Below are 26,323 nucleotides of genomic sequence, written 5' to 3'. Positions count from 1 at the left end.
CAATCCCTGGGAGTGATTGTGTGTGGTTAGCCAAGTGGTTCAGTGGAACCCACTCCCTGGGAGTGATTGTGTGTGGTTAGCCAAGTGGTTCAGTGGAACCCACTCCCTGGGAGTGATTGTACCTAGTTAGCCAAGTGGTTCAGTGGAACCCACTCCCTGGGAGTGATTATGCCTAGTGAGCCAAGGGGTTCAGGAGCACCCACTCCCTGGGAGTGATTCAGGAGCACCCACTCCCTGGGAGTGATTCAGGAGCACCCACTCCCTGGGAGTGATTCAGGAGCACCCACTCCCTGGGAGTGATTGTGCCTAGTTAGCCAAGGGGTTCAGGAGCACCCACTCCCTGGGAGTGATTATGCCTAGTTAGCCAAGGGGTTCAGTGGAACCCACTCCCTGAGAGTGATTGTGCCTAGTTAACCAAGGGGTTCAGTGGAACCCACTCCCTGGGAGTGATTATGCCTAGTTAGCCAAGGGGTTCAGGAGCACCCACTCCCTGGGAGTGATTGTGCCTAGTTAGCCAAGTGGTTCAGTGGAACCCACTCCCTGGGAGTGATTGTGTGTGGTTAGCCAAGTGGTTCAGTGGAACCCACTCCCTGGGAGTGATTGTGCCTAGTTAGCCAAGTGGTTCAGGAGCACCCACTCCCTGGGAGTGATTATGCCTAGTGAGCCAAGGGGTTCAGGAGCAACCACTCCCTGGGAGTGATTCAGGAAAACCCACTCCCTGGGAGTGATTGTGTGTGGTTAGCCAAGCGGTTCAGTGGAACCCACTCCCTGGGAGTGATTGTGCCTAGTTAGCCAAGGGGTTCAGTGGAACCCACTCCCTGGGAGTTTTATGCCTAGTGAGCCAAGGGGTTCAGGAGCACCCACTCCCTGGGAGTGATTCAGGAGCACCCACTCCCTGGGAGTGATTGTGTGTGGTTAGCCAAGCGGTTCAGTGGAACCCACTCCCTGGGAGTGATTGTGCCTAGTTAGCCAAGTGGTTCAGTGGAACCCACTCCCTGGGAGTGATTGTGTGTGGTTAGCCAAGTGGTTCAGTGGAACCCACTCCCTGGGAGTGATTGTGCCTAGTTAGCCAAGGGGTTCAGTGGAACCCACTCCCTGGGAGTGATTGTGTGTGGTTAGCCAAGTGGTTCAGGAGCACCCACTCCCTGGGAGTGATTCAGGAGCACCCACTCCCTGGGAGTGATTGTGTGTGGTTAGCCAAGCGGTTCAGTGGAACCCACTCCCTGGGAGTGATTGTGCCTAGTGAGCCAAGGGGTTCAGTGTAACCCATCACTAGTATAGGTACTATGCTAGTTGGATCTGGCTTCCCTTGCTCAGTGCTATTTACAGTTGTCATTAGCCTATTCAGTGTATACTATCAGTGCATTTTGACTTAGGGTAATCTGCGACTGTGGGATAAGTGCGAATTGTCAGGATAAGTTTAAAAATGTGGAAATTTTAGCTATAAACTGTATGTTGATATACTTATCCTATCTCACGCAATGTATGCCCACCCAGCATCTCAGATAATGGCTGTGGCTCCAAGGAGAAAATGATCACTCTGAGGTAGTCATGTAGGTAGATAGGGGAGCATCCTCTATGCTCTGCATAAGACTAGGGACTTGTCCTATAAGAGAGCAGCCTGGAGAACATGGAGTACCGGGGTAGATGTTAAATGGCGGTTTTGCATCATGTTCCCTTATGGACTTCTTTAGGCTTAATTTTGGTCCCATTCCCCTATGGAGGGTGTGTACCTCGAGCCATCCTTCGATGTGCCACTGATCCAGACCTGTTAGTTTAAAGGTAACTGTAATATTCGGGGGCAACTTGATGGAGTGGGTTTACAATGGATTCCTCGGGGCATCATGTTCTTGGGTCTCAAAGCTGTAATTGGTTAACAGATCTGTCAGATGTTGTAACTGTTCGGTGCCCACGAGACCTAAACCATTCTACAGGCTAGTGAATTTCCCTCGATTGATGACGTGATATAGGGCGGCGTAAATATGAGTCCATGGCCATCCACCCCTGTCTGAACAATTTTCTCGATCAGTCACCACATGTCAATAATGAGAGACAGAGACCCATGTTTAATCAGAAGGAGACAAAACTGTGTCGTGAGTTATGATCTGTAATTCCTCTTGGACGAATTCCCTACCGCGGCCGTCTTGCAAGATAAACAAATTCAGTTTGCTGTTTTTGATGTTCACTCTTGCAACATTTATCCCCTCCTTTAAAGTTTCCTTTATTGGGGGTCTTGGGAACCCGCAACGTGTTTAGGCAGATTGTTGGTACCCATAGCTGTAGGCATGGATGCCAATATTCGCAATCGATTGTTTGGTGTGTCCTTTTGCTTTTCGATTTTCACCATCCTTGGCTTTCTTGATGGAGTACATCTTGGGTCTCAAACAGTACAATGACATCAGAACCGAATTATTTTCATCATGACAGTAGAAGAAAATAGGCAACATCATGAAATGGAAACTCTCAATTGAATACCTTGGCATCGTGCCGCACCTCAAGCAACCATGACTCAAGCTTCAGGTCTGGAAACAGCCATGCAAGTGAGAAAATTCTTTACCAGCACGATCTGTGACCTCGAAGACACTCACACTTTTGAAGAACCCAGGGTTGAAGCCAGAATATACAGTTTAGAATTTAGAAACAATGCTTATAGGCGAGCAGAAGTTGTCCAAGTTGGTGGTGGGGTTAACCTAGGAGGTTTAGACGACGTTGTGGCTGGAGGTCTCTTAAACAACACATTGTACCAGCTCATCCTCACTGATGAAAACCACTGGATGTTGATCTGACCCCAAATAAATTGCCTACTTGATATCACCCTGGTTTCTCCCTACTTGTTTGTGGAGTCAATGGATCATAATATGACATAAGTCCTTAAAGGTCATATATACTCTAATAGAGTACAAATGCAAAATCAGTTGCTGACATTGTTATAAATGAAACCCCGTGATTAAAACTGCTCATTTCGATCTTTAATTGCCTTAAATCGACCTTTTTGTCAACAGTGCACAATTCTCAACCGCAAACAAAATTTCAACCAATCAGAGCGGCGCGTCTCAGTGATGTAACAGTGGGTATAGAAATGAGGGTCTGTGGAGTATTTATCTACATTTCAGGGGTTAAACTATTTCGTTTACAGGTTTGTACAAACCTGAAATCGCGAAAGCTGTTGAGAATAATGAAAGCTATATGTTCTCTTAATCTACTATCATTTAGTTTTGTCTCCTGCTTTGCCTAGTTTTTGAGTTACAACCTTCGTTTTCATAGACGATTCTGTCAAAATCACTTAGTGTCGCTAGGTTGTAATCCGTGTTAGGTGGTATAAACCTACATGTTATTTGTCATTATTCACTTGATGCACAGTTAGTGAATTTATAACAGGTATAATTAGTGGTAACGCCACTTAGATTACCCGACAAAGGCCCCCATTTGGCATTTCTTTTGTCTGGATTGATCAAAGGATTAACCGATAACACGCTGATTGATTAATTAGTTTTATGGGGATGAAAATGAGGGATTTGTCAAAAGGTAGTGTTTATGTATGTACATTTACTAATCTATACTGAATACACTATGTCATGTCTGTGTGTATGTAAAACAACACCCTTCTTTCAAAGGATTAACCGCCAATACATTGAGTGATTGCTCATTATTGGCTAACTAAATAACTTTTTAAAAAGAATGACGCACATTATGCAATTAGTTGCCAGGTGTGCTATCTTTGGTAACCAATGAAACTATACAGCAATGTGAAAAACCTGAAACGATACATCACGTTTTCGTATATTAGACTGTTAAAAGACACATCACTTGGAAAATCTGCAGATGAATTATATATCACTTGTTTTTGTGGATATTGATGGATACATTCCTCGAAGAAGGTAATAGCCTGACATTGCTCCTATAACTTTAATTTTAATATTTGCATTTTTGTTTTTAATAAGTTGTCATAGTTTTCAACAGAATCATTGTTTTCGTCGTTAAGTGTAATGATGCAGACGACATACACTAGAGCGTGTGTGCGAATTATGATTCATATAAGAAAACTATGAAATGTCTACATATTACATTTCTGTTATACATTCGCAGATCGCTTCTTTTAATTAAGTTTCAAAATGCATGCAAGTATGATTATAAAGTAATTAGGATTATGAGACCAAGTATATTGACAAGTGTCTACATACTGGTGAGTGAAGGTTACAAACCAAGTAAATTTAGCAAGTGAAGAAATTTACCGCGCAGTATTTTCACTTTGACCCCGACCTCGCTTATATATATATAATTAGGTTATGTTACAGGTTGTGTCATGCAAACTCCTTTTGGTAATGATTCAAATACATATTTATGTAGTTTTGATTTTTTAACTTGATGGATTTGACTTCACGATTTTCAAACATGGCGGCACCCTGTCTTGGGATGAATGCTATTTAAGTTTGTTTTCACCGACTTACAAAGGGACAATTACTTTCTGCTGGTAGTAAAATATGTATTTTATTGATGGAGTATAGGATTTTGCATGACATTGCTTATAACATAAGAATTTCACTCTTGGAAGTGAGGTGGAGGTCAATATAACATTGCTTGCAATATACATGTAAATGTCACTTCGACCCCCACCTTGCTTCCTGTGAAGAAGTCCTTATGTTAAAAGTTGTGTCATGCAAAATCCTTTTGGCCATGATTCAAATGCATATTTAACTTCCAGTAAAAAGTAGTTTTGATTTTCTAACTTGATGAGAACAAATCATAATCTCAATAATTCTAACGGACTTTAGCCTGTGACTTCACGATTTTCAAAAATGGCGGTGCCGTGTCTGAGGATGAATGCTATTTAAGTTTGTTTTCACCGACTTACAAAATTAAAATTACTTTCTACTGCTAGTAAAATATGTATTTTATTGATGGACACTAGGATTTTACATGACATTGCTTATAACATAACAATTTCAGTCTTGGAATCGGTCAATATATGGGGTCAGTATAATATTACTTACGATAATATTGTCACTTTGACCACAACCTCGTTTCCGAGGAAGAAAGCGATATATCCATGCAAAATCCTTTTGGTCAGCAATGTGTAGTAAGCAGTCTTGATTTTATAAACTCGATGAAACTAGTACTCCATTTTCTATCCTGGAAGTGTGTTTTGGGGCGAAGCATCCGATTTAGTATATACCACAGACTTCCACAAAGCTCACTTCGCACACACTAAAACCAATTTAAGCACAAACTACGGAGTCTGGTGGAAATCTGTGCATAGTGACACCATCACCCGACCCCAAGGAACAATTGACGGCAACACAACAATTCGGCATGTCTTTGGTGACGTCAAGAAATCAGCAAAATGACGAGCTTCCTACACATTTTCTATACATTTAACTGGAAATCATTCCTTCTATGACGTCACTGTAGGGCTCTGGCGGCAGAGTTAAGTAGCCAGTCTGCAGTTTCGTTTGCGGGTGAGAGAGAAGCAGACGGCTTTTTAAGCAACTTTTAAGCGCTTGGTATTAATTAACCACAAGTTTTTTTAAAAAATAAAAATGGTGTTTCGTTTATGACTAACCAAAAGTCTTTCATATGCAGTGATAAAAAGAGTACCAAAAAACTGAGTTTAGTGGTCCCTTAATAAGGGGATTCTCACTGTTTCTTACATCCCCAAGCAACGAAGGAATGTGCTCCTGAGCCTTATCCCAAATAAAACAGGTCATTTGCTAACAAGTTGATTGGATAGTCAAAATATGAGTTTACAGTTGATGCTTGAATTTGAACACAGTAGGTCCAGTTTGAGGTTGGGATTCCAGACAATTCCATGCTTTATATTGAAGTCTTTGTCGGGGAGGCATCAGCCAAGCAAAGTATTCATAATTATACCAGGTGTTAACCTCTGTTGGCCTCGAAAAAACTTTGATTTTAGCACTGACTTATGACTATATTTTATTTTCATTTTGTGGCATTGACAGTGTATTGTGACATTGAGGATTACATTATGAAAACTCTGATATGCTGTATGGCCTCTGTGTGTGACAGGAGGTCGAGCAGTTGAAGCGCAATGAGAAGCAAGCAGCCACACGCCACAATGCCACTGAGGTGCGTCTCAACCGGGCTCTTGAGGAAGTGGAGAGATATAAGGAGCAGCTGCAAAAATCTAAGTCCACCTCTAAGGTAATTTTACATTTCTCACACACCAATACACTAAATATTGTGTGCATGCTGTGAAGAATCAAAACCGACTTCAATCAAAACATTGAAGTAGTGTTTGATCCTACTTGTAAACTAACCGAAAATATACTTGACATGTAATTTTTATATTTGTCATTTACTATTGAAATGAACAGATTTGCTGGCAGCCAGCACCTTGCCTTGCATGCTCAATACACATGCTTTGAAAGCACTACCCGTGTCTTGCATGTGTGCTGCCCGCACTGTCTGTCTTTGGAGGAAGACATGTTGACACACAATCTCATTCTTCACAGCAATCTTCCATAGACAAGGGGATAAAACTGCCAAGCTAATAAACGCAACCATGCAACACAATATATTGGAAGTCTTTAAAAATGTAAAAAGTTACAACTGTATTCGAAACAAGATTAAAATAATTCAAAGTCAAGGGCCATTCCTTGGGCAGTTCTGTAGAAAATCCTCAGGATTTCTTGATGAGTGCCAATGAAAGTGCCAGTAGAGGTTTATTCAGTAAGAGGAGAACCAGCAAGATGAAAGAGTGACGTTACTGGAGGTTCATAAGAAGGATTCAGTCACCACAGTTACTCTACTCTTGTTGCTCCTCTTTCCCTATATTGGTTAGGTAATTGTGACTTTAATGAGTAGTCAAGTGACATCCTAGTTAGCTTATGACTGTTTGTTTACCATGGTGCCCTTATTGAAAACCCCTTTTTACCATCATTTGAGCCATTGTTTATAATGTAAACCTGGTATCGGCCAAGTGAGTGTATATGGTCAGCTGTTTGTATTGTCAGTGTGACCACTCTCTAACCACTCAGTTTCAGCTTTGTAAACATGCTCATTAGAAATATGTCTTTGCCAATGTTGGTTCAAAGTACAGGAAAATGGTTTGTTGAAATATCAGTATTGTAAATGTTGAAGAAAATTATTTCAGTTACTGTTACTGTTACAGAAGATCAGTTGTTTCAGTCCTCATTAATGTTTCTTTTTCTTGTCAAAAGAAGAACATGTGGCAGAGTCACCTTTGTATATAGCAACTGTTGTAAATATAAGAAACATGTGAATCTTTTAGATTAGTGTGTCATAATACTATTTTGATGAGATATACAATGTCATTAATTAGCCTAAATCTAACCATTTTGTCATTTATTTTATATTCAACATTTGATATTATAACCTTAGCTCTCTAAACATCAATCCAGTCTTGATGTCCTCTATTTCAACAGTACTCATTCGCACTGCATGCTTTTCTCCTTTCAATCTCTTTCATAAAGCATGTCGCTGGCTGAGACTAGTATGTATATTCTATTGTTCTGTGTTCATTCAAGTGTATAAGGCATTTAAAGGTTAATTTGATCTAGTTCTTTGTCAGTCTCTTATGTACTCATCATCGCACAGATTGTGGTACGCTTCTACACATACTGTAGAGGCTCTTATGACATCAGATTTTCCCTTGTACGTACAAGCAGTTCATCAATGAGTTTAAAAATTATGGGTTTTCAATGGCGAGTGTAAAAACAGTGCACAACTGGTTTAACAACCCGTTGTAGTTCTGGCAGAATCAACTAAACTTCACTCTGTGGATGTGCAACAACAGGGTGCGGCTTGACGTTGAGTGGTAGAAATAATGGTGGTTCTGGACCACCCCATATAACCCCACAATATAACAACCTATCCTTCCCTCACTCATCTTTATTTATAAACCCCATAACATGACCACTTTTCATCTTCCATGTAAAAGTTTACGATTAGTGATAAAAATGCAATATATGCGATGGGACCACCCCATATAACCCATGATACGATAACGTATCCTTCCCTCACTTAATTTATAAACCCCATAATATGACCACTTTTTATCTCCCCTGTGAAAAGTACCCAACAGTCTTCCTAGTGAGATGAAGACTGTTTGGCATAGGGGACTAGTATACATAAGATCAATTTGAATATTCATTTTCAGTGACCTACTCTTCTGTTTCATCATTTAGTAATTCATTTGAGGTATCTTTATGTTTATCTTCACTCTTTTCTATAATTGCAGTTTGTAATTTAACACCAAGTGAAGTACCAATACTACTAATACATAAAGAACTAACATCAACAACCCTTGAATATTTTGATCCTTTAACGAGAAGTCTATGAACACTATTCTGATCAGTTTCTCTGTTCTGTTTCTCATTTTCTGTTAATGGATAATAACCAGATATTTTACCATTTATAATAATTGGTCTAGTTTTATCGTATAATTACCCAATCAGCAAATTGAGAAGAATTAGGCAATTCATATGTTTTAAATCTTAGAATAGGATTATCTAAAGGGGTGTTATTTTTTTCATTTTTAACAGTTGTTTGAATTTGTGTGAAAAGTTGGCCATTATAAATTTTTATTCCATTCTGTGGTAAAACAGTATCTTTTTCTTTGTATGGAAAATATAAAGTTTTATCTCTCAATCTGTTTGCAAGTTCTTAATTGAGTGCCCTAGAAATATATGAAATAGCTTTAAATAATGAAGACTCCTGTGTACTTTCATCAGAATCTGGTATTGTGTATGTTTTTGTTATTGAAATAGTTAAACCATAAGGTCAATGGTAAAATTCTGTTTGCTTGAATTTCATTTTTGAACCTGAGTCTAAGTAGTTTCTTTTCAAAATAAATTTTTACATAACTTCTATCATGTTTTGTTTTTACCCTATCCCAGTCAAACGTTAACAAGTCAGTTTAAGTATTATTTTCAATTGGTTTTTCACGAGCGGTAATAAAATAGTCTACTTCTGTTGTCATGGTATACTAATTAAAACATGAAAGTCTAAATGTGAATTTCTATACCGCAAGCTCGTGCTGTGAAAGGGTACAGTATCAGATTACACAATCAATCATTTAGAGAATTGTTTCACGCATAGTATAATCACTGTGCAGTATGTTTACAGTGAATGAATTGAAAAAACAAGCACGTGAACATGGCCTTCGTGGTTATTCTCGCATGAGGAAACCTGAGTTATTAGATTTGTTAGATTTCAAGTATCAGAAAACACTGACTTGGAGAGAGCTTATAAAAAATGCTCGTGAGCGTGGAATGCAAGGTTATTCTTGTATGAGGAAATCTGAGCTCATCGAATTATTAAAGGAACAAAAACCTATAGAATTACAATTCACGCCTACTGAGCATGCTGCAACATATGTCATATTTGGGATTTCACTTTCTTAGTAAAGTACAAATTCTAGTACTTTTTTTCGGTTGTGTCCCATCCGGGATTCGAACCCGCACCCTCAGAGTCAGGCACCTAATCGCCAGCACACAAAGTCAGCCGCCTAGCCCGCTCAGCCACCGCGACTTCCACCTATGCTGTAGGTAAATATTTGAGAGGTTGGAAGATGGAAGCTCAAAGAAATATATACGTTGAAGATATAAAACAATTGGTATTTGATAAAGTAAACCAAGAAATGAAAGATTTAAGAGGTATTAATTTTAACTCACAATAAAGATGGCATTAGAGAAACAACAGGCAAATGAAGCAATTGATTACACCAATGTTTACTTCAGAGGTAATCAGGAAGTTACAACGGAACCTGACACTATCAGCTCTTCTATAGACAGATCATTTGAAAAAATTCGAGAACACTAGAACGTTACACTAATAGGGGGTCTGGGTGGGTTGTTGACTAGATTAACATGGTTTATCTGGATAAAGCAAATTATGTACCATTAAGAGGTGGAAAGTACTTACCATTGCCTGAGTATTTGAAGAAAAAAACATGCTATGGTTAATGTTAAAAACCCTGGTGATAACTGTATGAGGATAGCGATAAGATCTGCTAAATTTCCAGCTGAAAAACAATCTGAAAGACTTTACAGTTATCCAGAAGATGATGGGATCAATTGGGAAGGTATAGATGAACCCACCCCCATCTCTCAGGTCACAAAAATAGAAAAACAAAATCCAGACTTAGTTATAAACGTATTCGGACATGAAGGTAAAAATGTAGTGGTACACAGGATAAGTCCTTTAATGTATAAGGATGATCGTAAAATTATCAATATATTTATGGTACAACAAGGGGAAAAATATCACTAAACATGGATAAAGCATTTTAGCCGACTGTTGTATAATCAATCAAAACACAGGGGAAAATTACACTTTTGTGAAAGGTGTCTTCACAGGTTTTCTAGGCCAGATCTACTCGATTCACACAGGGATGATTGCCTAGGTGTAGGGGAGACAGCCGTACGAATAGAAGAAAACACTAATATCTTAAAAAAATCATATGCCAGCACCATACATTATCTACGCTGATTTCGAAGCTATCATTAAACCAATTGATACGGTAACACAATCCCCCAATCAAAGTTTCACACAAAGAGTACAGGAACATGAAGCATGTGGGTTTGGATATGTGGTTGTACGTTGCAATGGTCAAACTGACCCTCCCGTTATTTATGGAGGTCCATGTGCAGCTGAAGAATTGCTGAAATGTTGAACTAGATCTTTGCTGTTACATAAGGGTATCTACCCATATGAATATATGGATGACTGGTCTAAGTTTAATGAGACACAATTACCTCCAAATGACCGATTCTACAGAAAGCTTTCTGATGCATCAGTTTCACAAGATGATTATGAACACGCTAAAATGGTATGGGAAAAATTTGAGTGTAAGAATCTGGGTGATTACCATGATTTACATTTAAAAACGGATGTGTTACTGTTAGCTGATTTTTTTTAGATATTTAGAAAAACATGTTCAAATCAATATGGATTGGACCCTGCATAGTATTATTCAAGTCCTGGAGTCTCGTGGGATGCATTACTGAAGAAAACCGCTATTGAATTAGAATCATTCACAGATTGCGATATGCATCTGTTTATAGAGAAAGGGTTACGCGGTGGTATTTCCATGGTATCAAAATGTTATGCTAAAGCTAATAACAAGTATGTGACAGGTTACAATCCTAGGAAACTTTCGAACCACCTACTCTACCTGGATGCCAACAATCTGTACATCTGGGCCATGAGTCAATATTTACCTACAGGTGGATTCGAAAGGTTGACTGACCCGCAGATGGATGTCATTAGTATTGCACTGGATTCAAACAAGGGTTATATACTCAAAGAGAAATTACATAGATCTCACAACAGTTACCCCCTAGCACCTGAACGGTTGAGGGTTAACCAAGAATGGATGCACCAACATAGCCTGATGAATGGGCTGCTAGCAAATGTAGAAAAACTGGTACCTAATTTGATGAAAAAAACTAAGTATATCATTCACTACCTTAACTTACAGCTGTATTTATCACTTGGCATGAAGCTTACTAAAGTACATAGAATACTTATGTTTGACCAGAGCCCCTAGATGGAACCCTATATCAGGATGAACATGGACTTGAGAAAGCTGGCCACAAATGACTTTGAGAAAAACTTATACAAACTCATGAACAACTCTGTATTTGGAAAAAAGATGGAGAATTTAAGAAAACGAGTTAATGTGAAGCTAGTCCGGTCAAGCGAGGAAGACAAGCTCAGGAAACTGACAGCTACGAGGGTTGGCTGAAAAGTTCTAAGCCTCACTGTGAAAAAAAGTTACAAAGTCCACGTTTGTAATTTATTTTTCTACATAGTCCCCTTCCAAGTTCACACACTTTTGCCAGCGATGCTGCAAGGCCCGAATCCCGGCCAGGAAGAAATCTTCTTCAGCTACCCTAAAAACATCAATCACAGCGGAAATGACGTCATCATTACTTGCAAAATGGCGACCGGCGAGTTCCTTTTTCATTTTGGGGAACAGGTGGAAGTCAGAAGGAGCCAAATCAGGTGAATAAGGAGGATGGTCAATGAGTTCAAAGCCACAATCGCGGATTGTTGACATGGCCACCACCGATTTGTGAACAGGCGCATTGTCTTTGTGGAAGAGGACACCTTTAGTGATCATCCCTCGTCGTTTGGCTTTGATTGCTTCTCGCAACTGGTTCAGTAGATCAGCATAGTATCTGCCGTTGATAGTTTGACCTTTTTCAAGATAATCAATGAGCAGAATACCCCTGGAATCCCAAAAGACTGATGCTATCACCTTTCCAGCTGAAGGAACAGACTTGGCTTTCTTCGGAGCTGGTGAATCAGGATGCTTCCACTGTTTTGACTGTAGTTTTGTTTCTGGTTGAAAGTGATGTATCCAGGTCTCATCCATGGTTACAAATTGTGCCACATAATCATCGGGATCTGCTTCAAAACGACACAAATTGTCAAGGGACGTCTGGAACCTGACACGTTTCTGTTCTGCTGTCAAGAGCTTTGGCACCCATCTTGCAGAAACTTTCGTCATTCCTAATTCGTTGGTGATAATATGCTCAACCCTCTCATGAGAAATGCCCACTACACTAGCAATATGTCAAGTAGTCAATCGTTGATCATCCATCAACATATCGAGCACTTGCGTGATGTTTTCTGGAGTGGTTGCTGTTGAAGGCCTTCCTGAGCGTGGGTCATCATCAAGGCTTTGCCTGCCACGCTTAAATTCTGCAGCCCACTTCTTTACTGTGGAAAATGAAGGAGCATCATCCCCTAGAGTGGAGACCATGTCAGCATGTATCTGTGTTGGGGACATCCCTTTCTTTTGCAAGTACTTGATGACTGCCCTGTATTCAGTTTTGTCCATTTCTGATGATTTCAGAGGGTGGGCTTACCAAAAGAGCTGTAGTTGAGATAAAACTATTAGTACGTTTGTAGTTCTTGTGTCTATGATTCACTAAATGATTGTCCTCATTGGTGGCAAACACCTGTCTCTACCTGGTGGGGAAAAACCACTCAGGCTGAGAACTTTTCAGCGAACCCTCGTAGCCCTGCGTACAATAGAAGCACTATTTTCGATGATGACTTGACAGCTGTACATATGAAAAAGAGTCACATTAAACTTAATCTCATAAACTATATGGTCTCTGAAAACGTACAATATCGACAGAAAGGATATCAAAGATGGCAAACCTAACCTGTATTTCTTGGAAAATGGACCACGTAGAGGATTTATTTGTGAGGAATTACAAATCATCCCACAGGGATAAAAAAATATATCTTTTATACTTTTATCTTTAACAAACGTTTAACTTCACTGATGTAGTCTTTTTTCTTCTCGTAAATAAGCTGAAATCGTTTTCTGTCCATGACATGTGCTTTACATAATCGGTAATGATCTTTAACTCTACACACAGTTTATATAACCTTTACGGTGAAAACAACAATAACCCTCAATTTTGCTTCCTTTACCACAAAAGTCAGTTTTTCCCATAAGCACCTGGTGAAAAGTATACGGTGCTGTTCTCATTTTTTATTTATATAATATTTTGTGTAATTAGTCTAATTGTTTAACAATTCACACTGTCGCTGCTACCCCCAGTACCACTAAGACCAACTCACGATCTTTCTGCCCCTCTGAAGGAGGTGAATACTGAGAAATCGTTGGTTCATTACCTAATGGTTCTAGTTGTTTACCTGTTAACACATAGTATTCTTTCATAGCTTCATGTACGTCCTCAAAAGTTCTAACGGAATGATTTTCACGCTGGAGTTGAGTACTGATAAAATCTAGTCTCTTCATTCGTCTCATAGCGTATTCAGCCTGTGTGGCCTGTAGTTTTTCTACAGCTATACTGTGTTGTTTTTGTTCCGCTCCTACCTCAGACGCGTTTGACCCTCCAAATTGTGAAAATAGAAAATTACTTCTGGAAAATGCTAATGCATTCACAAGAGCCCCACCAGCTATCATTGCTACTGTGGCCATATTATATTTAATACTTTAATACTTTAAATATTTTCAGGTATAATACCTTGCTTTATCAAAACATCCTTAATGGCCATCGCTATACCAATATTCATAGTAAGCATAAAAATATCTTGCAGGTCGAAGTTGAGTTTTATGGTCGGTTGTTTTATAATCATTTTAGTCAACTGAGCGTATCTTACTGCTAATTCGGAAACCACTAATACATGGTATGCATTGTTAACAAATGATATTTCCCTCAGACATAATATATTATTAATGGAAATATAATTTTAATTAAAACATAATATGAGGGTTGATTTCCTCTTGGGGTGTAGGGGAACTCCCACTGGTTGTGGTTGGGGGCGTGGGGGTTTCCCCCATGACGTATATAATGAAAAAACAGCAGTGCCTACTACACCACCTACTGTCACCCATAATTTGTAATCATGTTTATTGTGCCTGGCTAAGGCATTTTTTCTACCAGCTACAACTCTTTTTTTGGTTCATCTTCTTGGTGACTTGTGTCACTGGTTCCTGGAGGTTGTCAAAAAGACTCGACTTCAGTGTTTTCTCCTTGGTTATCTCTTCTTGAGCAGCATCCATCTTGTATAATATTATTGTTATGTTTTGTTTTATCAAAGGACAAGGTATGATAGAGGCCCTTATTGGCCCACAACATGTCATGATTATCAAAATTTTACAACATGATAATTTTAACATAAAAAGGGCTAAATTAGTTGTTGAAGTTACCTCCAATTGCATTTCTATGTTTTTAGTGTTGTTAGTATTCCTCTTTGAAGACCTCAAAGTTAACATATTTTACAATATCTTCTAGAAACCTTCATTTTCTGATATTCAGAGTGATAGAAAAGTGTGAGCATATCATCATAAGGCACTCACAAGGCTGATGTATGAGAGGTAAGCATTGGTTTTTGGTTGTTGGTCTCTGCTAGAAAAGTTAACAAGATGTATCAAAATATGATCAAGCAGCACTGTAAAGGTGAGAATCTTTAGTATAATGTCAGAATATGATCATGGTTTTTCGATCATCTGTTTATCAAACAAATTTGAGTCACCTGTCACTGTCAAAATAACACTGTCATTCAGCAGGATTGCCATGTATAAATATATGCATTTTCCAAGAACTTATGTACCTTGATGTTTCCAATGAAATATTAGAATGAAGATTTTTTATGGATATCAACTTCTTTATGAGAGAACACAACGTTTCGGAGTTAATGCTTACTCCTTCATCAGGTGATTGAGAAAGGGATACAGAGGTGTATTTATATGTACAGGTAAAACAATAACAAAGTAACAAGTGACATTCAAAGACCTAATGAAATATTAGATTTCATTTAACCAAAATGACAACACTTAAGTGTATGAAAAGGATTTTTTTAGCTAGAATAAAAACATTGTATCAAGGTCTAGCAGATGATGAACACAAGCAGACGTCAAGTCATACATAGTTGAAAAGTGTAATATATAAGCTTAAATTCACATTGTGAGGTAAAAAAACATGTAGCCTAAAGGTTGCAATAGTGGACTGTTGGTGTTTTTAGTTATCAGACATGTAGGTTCAAATCCATGTAACTTTTCTTTCTTTTTTTCAAAGTTTGTTTATTAAGCCTACAGTGGTGATGAAAGAGTAAGCATTAACTCCGAAACGTTGTGTTCTCATATAAAGAAGTTGATATCCATAAAAATCTTCATTCTTTGGTAATCTATGTTGCAACACTGTTGAAACAAGTTTTAATTAACATCATGTACATCTTTTCTTAAAACACTGACCATTTACCTTTTCAAGTCGATCTAGTTGCCTTTGTTCCCAATATTTTAAAATTCATATTTTATATATTTTGATCTACTTTAGGTTTATACACTCTTGAAAACTGCAGTTCTTCACAGTGAATCAGAAACTGAGATTGATGACTGTGTAAATGAAGAGTAATAGTGGATGTTTTATATCTTTAAAGTGGATAAGTTGTGAATAATTACTCTATGAAGTCTTTTGAATACTGACTTTAACACTTGTATGGTGTTAATATGAATCTGCGCTGACAATGAAATTTCACCCGAAATGGGCCCCTTTGAGGTCAAGACCTGTGATTTTTAGTGCAACATGATTGGTTATTGTAATAACATATGATGATTGAGATGTTAACTGTATATTTGCTAAAACTGGTTGTAAATGCTCACTTGTAACATGTACTAGTTAAAATGAAGCTGTGCCCAAAATGTAGCTTTACCCTGTGATTCTTAGTACGACATGATTGGTTATCATGCTTACATGATGTAAAATTGACCCATGGATTACATTTGCAAAGAATGCTGTGAATAATGACTGAGTTTGGGAGTCAAAATTGGCAAGTATTTGAATTAACAATGTTTTGCAACCCTATTTGGGCCTCTTGAGGTTAAAACAATATGATTGACACTGACATGTTTTTCAGCATGAGTACCTGTCGTAAAACTGCTGTAATTTGTATGTAAATAAAATGACAATTGTAAATAAGTCATTTTGGCACGCTGATATTTCAGACTTCTTGTTATTTTTGGACCCCTCTGCATTGAAATTACACCTCAGAGCATATAAAATATAGCATTTTCATGCAAAACAAACTTGTCTCTAAACAAATAACATGTTTTCAGCCAATTCTGTTACAATTCTGTTATAATAGTAACTCAAAGTCAAGCGGGATACAAAACCTGTTCCCATACATTTCATAGATTGCTTGTTCACTAACCGATATTTTTTCTAACTCTTCTGAAGTGAAAATATACCCGATACGTAATCTCTTCGATGTTTTATTACCGAGTCCCTGATACGCACCGTTTTCGCGTTCACCCTTACATTTCCATAGGTCTGTGAAACAGTAATACACATTGCTATCGTCTATACTAAGCACCGCGTTACCACTAATTTTTATGGTGGTCTTCTTGACTATAGCACGACCCACATTATTCACGAGCTCACGTTTGTTGATGTTCGAAGACAACGTGATATTAAACGCCAATCATGCTGTACCTGGAACTATAATGTTGTTCTCACCCAAGTTTGGGATCTAACCACAAGTAATTGGCTCTGGTCTATCTTACTAGGATTATTTATAATAGCAACCGATTGACGCACGGCTTTGATGCCTAGTGGTTCTCTTAATCTTCGAAAAGGATTTAGCTTTCTACCATACGACATTATTATATATTTATATTAATATAATATAATTAAAAAAATATGAATGATTTTGAGATGGATAAGTTTTGAGCTACAATCCCTCCTGATTTTGATTATGATAAAGATACTTCGTTTACTAATTCATTATTGAGTAATCAAATATCAAAAACAACAGTAGATGATTATTACGACAGATTAAAAAGTAATAAAAACTACATAGAGCCTCGAGTCGAGACTATTCTAATTTTACCATAAATAATAAGGGTATCCTACGTCTTAAGGAGGTTGACCTCATTGACAGACGTACTAGAAAACCACTTATCAACTCTAGCCAGTCGTCACAGTACCAATTTTATCCGCGATAAACTAAACATGCAGGATTACGGTGGTACAAAACCTAAGATGGGGGTTCCCCCGAAGGTTGTTCAAGATCTGCAAACTGCCAGATCCGAACTGAGTAGTAGTGGTGACATAACACATCATGCTACAGAAGTGTCGGACAGAATAAAAAAAACTGTTGATTAAACACTGGGATAAACCATTACCAGAATTTGAATTTCCAATGAGGGAACTGTGTGGTCTAGATGAAGCCTTGAAACACATACGTGGAGAACTTGTGAACAACATGGGGAAACTGAACGAATTCAACGAGCACATTGTTAGTGAAAAAAACAAACTCAGGGAAACAGAAGATGATGATATAAAGCGCCATATCACAAAACAGCTACGCAATTTATAAGATGAGAGTTGGAATCCGCTTCCTCAAATCATGAACAGCTAGGATCCTAGATCAGCCGCAATCGGGAAACCATCGATAGAATACTAAATGAGGACATTAGCTGACAGGATTAGTATATTGTTCCGTGTACAAGGTATCACTATTGTTAGCAGCATTCTGACAGCATTAGGTTTCATTATATCAACTATTGTAGTATCAGTTACTGGAGGGGGTTCCCCCAGTGGGACTACCCCACACCCAACACTGAGTGGTGGTGATGTCAGAGACTGGATAAAAAACCATCTCAAATCGCTTGGGGAATCCCTGGCTAAACTCGCTGGTAAGGTCACAGAGGCTCTGCCCGGTATACTAGGAAGTATTGTATAATGGCTGCTCCCACACTGTTTAAAACCGTCACGTGGCTTAGTCAAAATCTGTGGGCATTCAAAGTCACCATGGCTGGACTGGTGTACATTTCAGCTAAGGAATTTTTAACCAAATAAGAAACAAGCTGACAGAGATACCTCCGACAACTAATGCTGTTTTACTATCTATATATTGCTGATTGGACGCCTGCACGGTAGGGGATACTGTGTGGGATACCCATGGTTTAACCCTTGGCTCTGGTGGTGATGTCACTGTACCAGTTTCACCAGTATGCATTGATGGTTGTACGTGGGAGACGCTGATGTCGGTGTTAATACCCAATTTTTTATCAACTGTGGCGATGATTATTTCATTGTTGTATCCCGTTATTTTATTGATTCTCAGACGCATATCACTCGGAGCCATACATAATCCCACACCGAACACGTGGTCGACTTTGGACCTGGCATATTGCAACGTGTCCAGGTATCGTTTTATAGCACAAGGTCGATCTACTGGTGATGCAATAGCATCCTCAATATTAGCCACTAGCCACAAACTGTTTCTGCGCATCGGAAGCGGTTCCACTACCTGTGATACTGGAGTGCGCCTGTGATTGAGCCCCGAAAATAGCCCACACGAATGTTCTAATCAAATCGTTTAAAGGAATAATACCAGCGCGAGTGTATCCTTTCGATGTATCCAGCATAAATATTTTCCAATCATCTTCCGAACTGGGAGGCAGCTCCACTTTTTGGACGGTGAAAACAACATCACCTTTAAAATTCATATGATCATCTCTCCATTTATTACTCGACAGAGCAAAGTCCTGCCTAAGTATGCCTCGTCTAACTAAATCATCACTGGCATCTTTCACTGGTTTTGGTCCATATTTGGTGGGCTTAGGAACAATATCATCTAATGCATGGAAAAAATTTTCCGTACTAAACATTTTTCGTTTCATAAAGTTTGTTAGTAAATCTTTTTCAAATGCTTTTCCCGAGATCCCATCCCTGTAAGGAATTCCTAAACCATGGTTTAGACCTGGTAAACGCCAATCGGTCTTAGGGTCAGTTCCGAATTCATTACAAATTCTTTCGTAAGCATGTCTATCATATCAGTTGTTCATTACATTCCACGCCTTGTCCTGTGGAAGTGGAGGGCTGATCACTTTGAGAATACGCCTGATCTGATAGTATGCGTGAAACATGAAAACTGATTTACTCAAGGCATCAGGCCTAGTGTCTGTCAACGTCAGACCTCACTCAGTCATAGCGCACCATATCGCGAAATTGAGTTGGTTCTGCATCAGGTTACTAAATGAAGCGTGGACAGATTTCTCATCAGTGACTAATAGCTTATACTTTCCAAAACATCTACAAACTGGGTTTTAAAATACCAACCATCCACATCAACTAAGATTTTCATGTGTGTGAGGCAGTCAGAGGCATTTATGTTATCGTTTTTTGGATTACGTACTACGGGTTTATATGCATATTATTATTATATGATATATAAATATAAGAATATGAACATTACTCTTCTGGATATAAAGAGTGATTAGGCCGTTCAACTTACACACACTATTGATAACACGTCTGGTCAACTCGAAGTAGCACTATGTGATATAACCTACTACCCACGATGGACAAACATTTATAAAAATAAAAATAAGATGTTTTTTAGTGGACCCAAACACCTGTTAACTGATGGATACTACAGCATATGTTCTCTCAACGATGAAATTTTTAAACCCTTAGGAGCTGAACTTAAAATAAATGAGTCAAACGGAACAGTGGTGTTGATTAACAACAGTCCAACAACACTGAGACTAGGCCGACCGTTGGCGAATATACTAGGGTTACCATCAGAAGAAATAAAACCTAATATTACCGTCACTGGTAGGAAATTACCAGAGCTAGTTCCATACTGTGAGCTATATGTTCATCTAGATCAGCTTAGCACAACGTATAACATAAAACGTGAAAACCCTTCCACATTGTTGAGGGTTGTCACGGTTAAAACAGAAAAATACAATGATGGACAAACTGAGTCATTTTCATCGAGACAGTATAAAAATTAACAAATTGTAATATTTCTGAATTAAAAATTTCAATTTTAGATACAAAAAATAATGATATAAATATAGGATACTTAAGTGTAACACTACATATACACTAATGGCTAGTAATCAAGGTCCAGGAATGCGAATAAAAAAATGCATTAATGTTGGTTTATCAGAGCTAGGTGATACTAGAGGGTTTGGTGACTCAGGAATAGATGGCAAAATATACGCTTTTAAGCTTATTAACAGCATTTACAGACGCATTGAAGTTCCCACAGTTGGTGGTGATTCGGGTAGTACCATTAACCTAGATACATCAAGATCTATCAGCAACACACGATACGATATATTTTGCAACGATGAGGATGAATGGAGAATATACCCATCTTTTGGTGGTAAATTATTCGATTTAGAAGACTTTGAAAGAATAAAACAAACCATACTATCTACTGCTCACTGACGACGTCGACAACAAGTGGGTGTTGTTACCATCTCGATCTGATTGGCTTCTCAACATAACACTAACTTCACCATTTGTTTTCATAGAAAGCAAAGACCACTATGTAAACAAAGGCGTAAATAACAGAACCCTGCTCGTAGCTTACATCCCATTAAATAGACATAATGTAGTATCAAACTATGGCAGCCCACATGATAACGAGTAAACCTGGAGTGACCGCGGCATCGCAGTTGATTAGTGAATTCGACGGTGTGTCCACCCTCCTGGAAAAATTTCCGGAGAATTCAACTCTGGCCATTCAAGTCTACCTAGGTGAATCAAGAACTGAACCTGTTCCACTCATGAAGGGAATCACTCTCACTTGGGTTTAAAAACACAAGAATCAGGTTTGCTCTATTTAAATTTATATTCGTTAACTTTCAAGATACTATATCTGTAGTCGATATTTATAACTCTGATCACATAAGTTTTTTTGGTTTGAAAATAGCACCTGCAACATTATCAGAAAAACAATTTGAAACTATTTTCTAACTGTTATATAAACAATGGTAAGCAATCACTCTAATGTAACACTCGGTGATCTAGGAGACACAAAGCAATTCAATCACCTGGTGAAGAAGGCTCCCCATACCTCCTATACTTTAAAGACGACGCATACGAATGAATGCCACTAGCAGATTTTACAGAGCTTGAATGCTGAATTAAAATAACACTAACCAACCCTTACATCTATTTCAATCAAAATGATTTTGTTTTGAAAATTATTAACAACGGGATACTTCTCACTTCCTTTAATCCCATAAAAGATAATACTACACAAGAATTACGAATACCAGGTTATACTGGTAACATGTTAGCTCCAGTCGACTTGAATACCAGTTTAGTCATTCGCAGTATTTACGATTACCAATGTGATTTTTTTTTTATTCAAATAATAGAATGAAACCAAGTACCACATTAATTATAGACGTATATCTTGCAGAAATTTCTGAGCCAAGAATACTTTTAGATGGCCTGAGAATAATTTTGTTTAAAAGACATGAGAATAAACGTTGCCAAATCATAATAAGACAAGGCTTTGAATCATTAATAAGCCCCGATAGAGTTTGTATTATAGATAAAAACATACCTATTAATATTTCACCCATTTACCTGTACAATAATCTGAACTTTATAAATCTCAAATATATCAATCAAAAATTAAATGACGGATAATTAAAAAATAATACTTAAAATATATTATAGACACACAGAATGGGGCTGTATCGAGCCCTAGATGAAATAGGAAGTGTAAAGGGCAGTGTAGAGGGGTTTTGACTTAAACAGATATGTGAAATAAAACGACAGCTAGAACAAGAGCATGATATTTGAGCATCACTACATAAAAAATACAATAGAGCTTTAAACTATATAGATGGACCTGATACCACACTAATGACAACTAGTATGGAATTAGGAGCAGTAGGAGTTGGATTGTTGACAACAATCGTAGCCGCACCTGTGGTGTTAGGTCTTGAATTAGCAGCTGTAGTGACAGGAACAGCTGGGATGGTGTTTAAATTTGTATCCTGCAAATTGAATTGTAAAGCAAAGAAACAGGATGAAATTAGAATCCTTGCTGAGCCAAAGTTAAACACTATCGAAGATCATATTTCCCCTGCACTCAATGATAATAAAATCTCAGAAGAGTTTTATTTAATACTATGTGAACAATACAATACAATACAATAAAATGAAAGAAGAGATTCGTCATAAAAAGAGTTCTGCAGTAAGCGAGGACGAGAAAAAAATATATATAAAACAAGGGATACAACAAGCCCAACAAACTTTTATTACAAAAATAGACAGAATAGAAGACACACGTTATACTGTTTCTCTGAAGTTAGTATTTTAAATTGATGTTATATAAACTAGTCCCGTGCCCACTAACTAGGAAGACTGTTGGGTACATGGGAGATGAAAAGTGGTCATATTATGGGGTTTATAAATTAAGTGAGGGAAGGATAGGTTGTTGTATCATGGGTTATGTGGGGTTTTCCCGTCACTCATATTGCATTTTTATCACTAATCGTAAACTTTTACATGGAAGATGAAAAGTGGTCATGTTATGGGGTTTATAAATTAAAATGAGTGAGGGAAGGATAGGTTGTTATATTATGGGGGTTATATGGGGTGGTCCAGATTTATACTATTCATTGACAGACACTAGGCTTGATGCACTGAGTAGGTCTGTGCTCAACACACATGAAACACAGGGAGAGGAAGGCTAAGTTACACATGGTGAGGATCTCAAAATTTGACATTGTATATACCCCGTTAACAGTGACTGGTTTTAAAACAGGTTCCAGACATCCTCTGCGGTAATGTAGCAAGTATAGACGGGACCGAGCTCAGTTAAACTGGTTCCAAACTTCCTTTGCGCTATTATGGACAGAGCCCAGCTTTGGAGTATGATACAATCTCAGGATAGACCCATTAAACTGAGTACATTGCTATCAGTCCTCAGTAGTGCAGTCGATAGCTGTGCGGGCTTATGATGTTCAGTTGCGAGTTCATATCCTGCGGTTGCCTGTGTAGATCACTTGCAACTTTTGTCAAGCAAGGGCACTTGATGGTCCTTGCACCTTTCGTGAAGCAAAGGATCATGTTCATATCAGTTGGGTCTCTGAAAAGGGCCTCGCTGAGCGGGGCACTCTCAAAGCGAGAGAAGGCACCGATGCAGTCCCCCTTAGGACAAATGCACAACATCTTTCTAATTCTCACATGGGGCACTGTGGCTATAAGTGGACCCTTTTAATAATTTTTTTAATCTTTCTATCTTTGGCCAGTAAATTTGGGGGGCTTACGAAAAGTAGCCGATAGTAGCGATCGAAAGGAAAAGGGGGCAACAAAGACTTCACTTGATAGATAGCTGCTTATATCAGATGTGGTCCAAAACCTGTTCCCTATACTACTCCTGTTCATCACCTTGATAGTAGTGGATATCTCTGTACGTGGTAATTAAGTTGTAGTGGGTGTTGATGGTTGCTGAAAAACTAGTTCCAGCAGTGGTGACAATGGACTTTTGTATTCTTCCTGGTATTAATACAAAATCTGTGTTGAGAGTTGGCACCAAATCTCATGTTGAACACTGGCTATTTCAATGAAAATCAGTTGTATGGACTGTATGTTAGCCAGTGTATGTATATGTCAAACATGTGACACAACTCAAGCACAGGTTAAATTCACAGCAGAGCTTGGCCCACAACTCGTCTATCATGAACAGACTACAACTGAAAACAACTCATGGGCAACCATTCCTCCCTTGTTAACTCCTTAAGGCAACATTCAAGGAGTATGCACAGTGAGGTTAACCCAGATGTCACCAAACACACAACAACCATTGCTGTGGCAGCATATATTTCATCATTTTTTGTTGGGTTGTTTTTTGTCAGGATGTCAGTGACAGTGAAAAGAAGCGTGTTGAGAACCTGTTGGCTGAGAAGAAGAAGCTGGAGAAACAAAAGAATGAATTGATGGCAGGATTCAAGAAGCAGCTGAAGCTCATAGACATACTGAAGAGACAGAAGGTACTGCAAATAGATCTGATTTGTCGAAATATGAGAGTGTCACTGCTCCAACAACTTGTATGGATGCTCAATAACAAATACTTTGTCAAGTCAGTTATGATAGCAATGTCAATACAGTCCTTTGTAATTATATACCAGTGCTGTTCAGTTTCAGATACAATTTTGACATTAGAGCTTTTCTATATTTGAGGCGTCGGTGTACACTATTTCAATAAGCATTCTGGCAAGTACTTTTGTGCCATGACCCAGTTTTTCCTCGTGGGATTTTCATTACTGTAAAACTTATTTCTTTTCAGATGGATGTTCACATACATAACTGGATAATAAAGAAATTATTACACTTGCAAGTGTGTCATATGACTTATTAGAAACTTGTGCAAAATTATGTATTTTCCTTTGTCTTGTCAGAGCAATTCAAAACTTCACACTCGTTGCTAGTGTAATAATGTCTCTTATATCATCATCATGTTTTGAGGTCCATCCAGCTTTACTAGTCTTTGGGACTTAGGAATATTTGAGGCATCCCAGATCTCTATGAGGATTTTATGGTTTGCCTGTGATTCACACGGCTCAGATAACTTTCCAGCATCAGCATTCTCTCATTTTGTCAATGCAGGAGTACTGGATATACAGTATCATGAGAGTGCAATATCTTGTGTCCAGTTGTGACTTCCTGGATGTTTTCTGGGATGTGTGTACAGGTTTATTGTTAGGATAGCTTGAAGTTCTCTCTTCAAGCTGTTATGAATTTATCAAGTTAGTTCACATACAGAAAATGATACCATTTGTTTCGAATACTGCTGCTGCTGCTGCTGCTGCTGCTACTACTACTACTACTACTACTACTACTACTACTACTACTACTACTACTACTACTACTACTACTACTACTATGCATAAGAGGTGACTATATCAGGTTGGGGTGGTCAAGCTTGCTGACTTAGCTGACACATGTTATCAGTTCCCAGTTGCGCAGATCGATGCTCATGCTGTTGATGTCTTGTCTGGTCCAGACTTAATTATTTACAGACCAGCTGACTTTCAAGACCTAAAACTGAAGGTTGATCATTACTATTATGAGTACTGAATTGACCGTGTAAATTGTCACAAGATGGCATAGTCTGTGTCGCTAATCTTTTTGTCAACAACATATGGACCTTGATATCTTGCTCTCAATGGCTGACCAGGAATGGGAAGCAAAACAAACACATTCTCACCACAAGTAAAATTTCTCACTTTTGAGTTTCTGTCATTGTTTAGCTTCATTTTTTTCTTGTGAAACTTTCAAGTTTTTTCTGGCCAACTCACTTGCTTTTGATAGTCTGTCCCTAAATGTAGACACAAAGTCTAAGAGATTGATCTCAGGTCTGTCATTGAGCCATTGTTCTTTTAAGTGTTGTAGTGCCCCAACCAACACTGTGAGCAGTGATTGGATAGAGTGTGTTACCTAGAAGTGATAAGACAGTTGGGCTGTCTGGTTTATAAGGGGAGACCTTTAAATAAAGAAAAAGGGATGAAAAATGTGTGGGGTGGGTGGTGGGAGAAGGGGGGTAGGAGCGAGAGAGTAGGTAAGGCAAAGGCCGGTGACAGAGCTGTGTTGTTAGTTAGCGGCAAGCGGCTGGCTGGGGGTGGTGGCCTTGACCTTGACTGTCGAGTTTGTGGTTGTTGATGTGGTAGACTAGGAGCCAATGTGAGCTGTATGGGTAATTGGGGTCTTTAAGATAGTAGAGGTAATGGGCGGCCTTAACTCATTAAGCCCGAGCGCCACTTCACTGCTCAACTCCTGGACTCCCGTGCTGATTGCATGGCCGGCTGTGGCGAGACTAAGTAGGGCTAATCACGCCTGATATCCCTGGCTGGTTTCGTAGATTACAGGAAACTGTCTCGTCATACGAGCAAGTCCTAATTGTTTAATTGTTTAATTGCGTTGTAAAGGTATATGTTGAAAGAAAGCAGGAGTGAATACATGTCATATATGGAACGCTTTACGTAATTTTATTACACTTTCTCTTGTAGACTTTTGGTGGCGTGTGTATT

General features: G+C 38.6%; 1 protein-coding gene across 1 annotated transcript in view; it reads left to right on the top strand.

Moving 5' to 3' along the window:
* The window catches only part of LOC137259814 (testis-expressed protein 9-like), a 139,275-nt gene that overhangs the window by 77,854 nt on the left and 35,098 nt on the right, over positions 1-26,323 (top strand). The window contains exons 10-11 of the mRNA XM_067797431.1: positions 6,025-6,159; positions 24,152-24,286. Coding sequence (XP_067653532.1) covers positions 6,025-6,159; positions 24,152-24,286 — 270 coding nt within the window. The remainder of the gene's footprint in view (positions 1-6,024; positions 6,160-24,151; positions 24,287-26,323) is intronic.

This window comes from Haliotis asinina, chromosome 13, assembly GCF_037392515.1.
Source record: "Haliotis asinina isolate JCU_RB_2024 chromosome 13, JCU_Hal_asi_v2, whole genome shotgun sequence".
Lineage (NCBI taxonomy): Eukaryota > Metazoa > Mollusca > Gastropoda > Lepetellida > Haliotidae > Haliotis > Haliotis asinina.
Note: the sequence above shows the minus strand (reverse complement) of the source record. Positions and strands in the feature narration are given on the sequence as shown.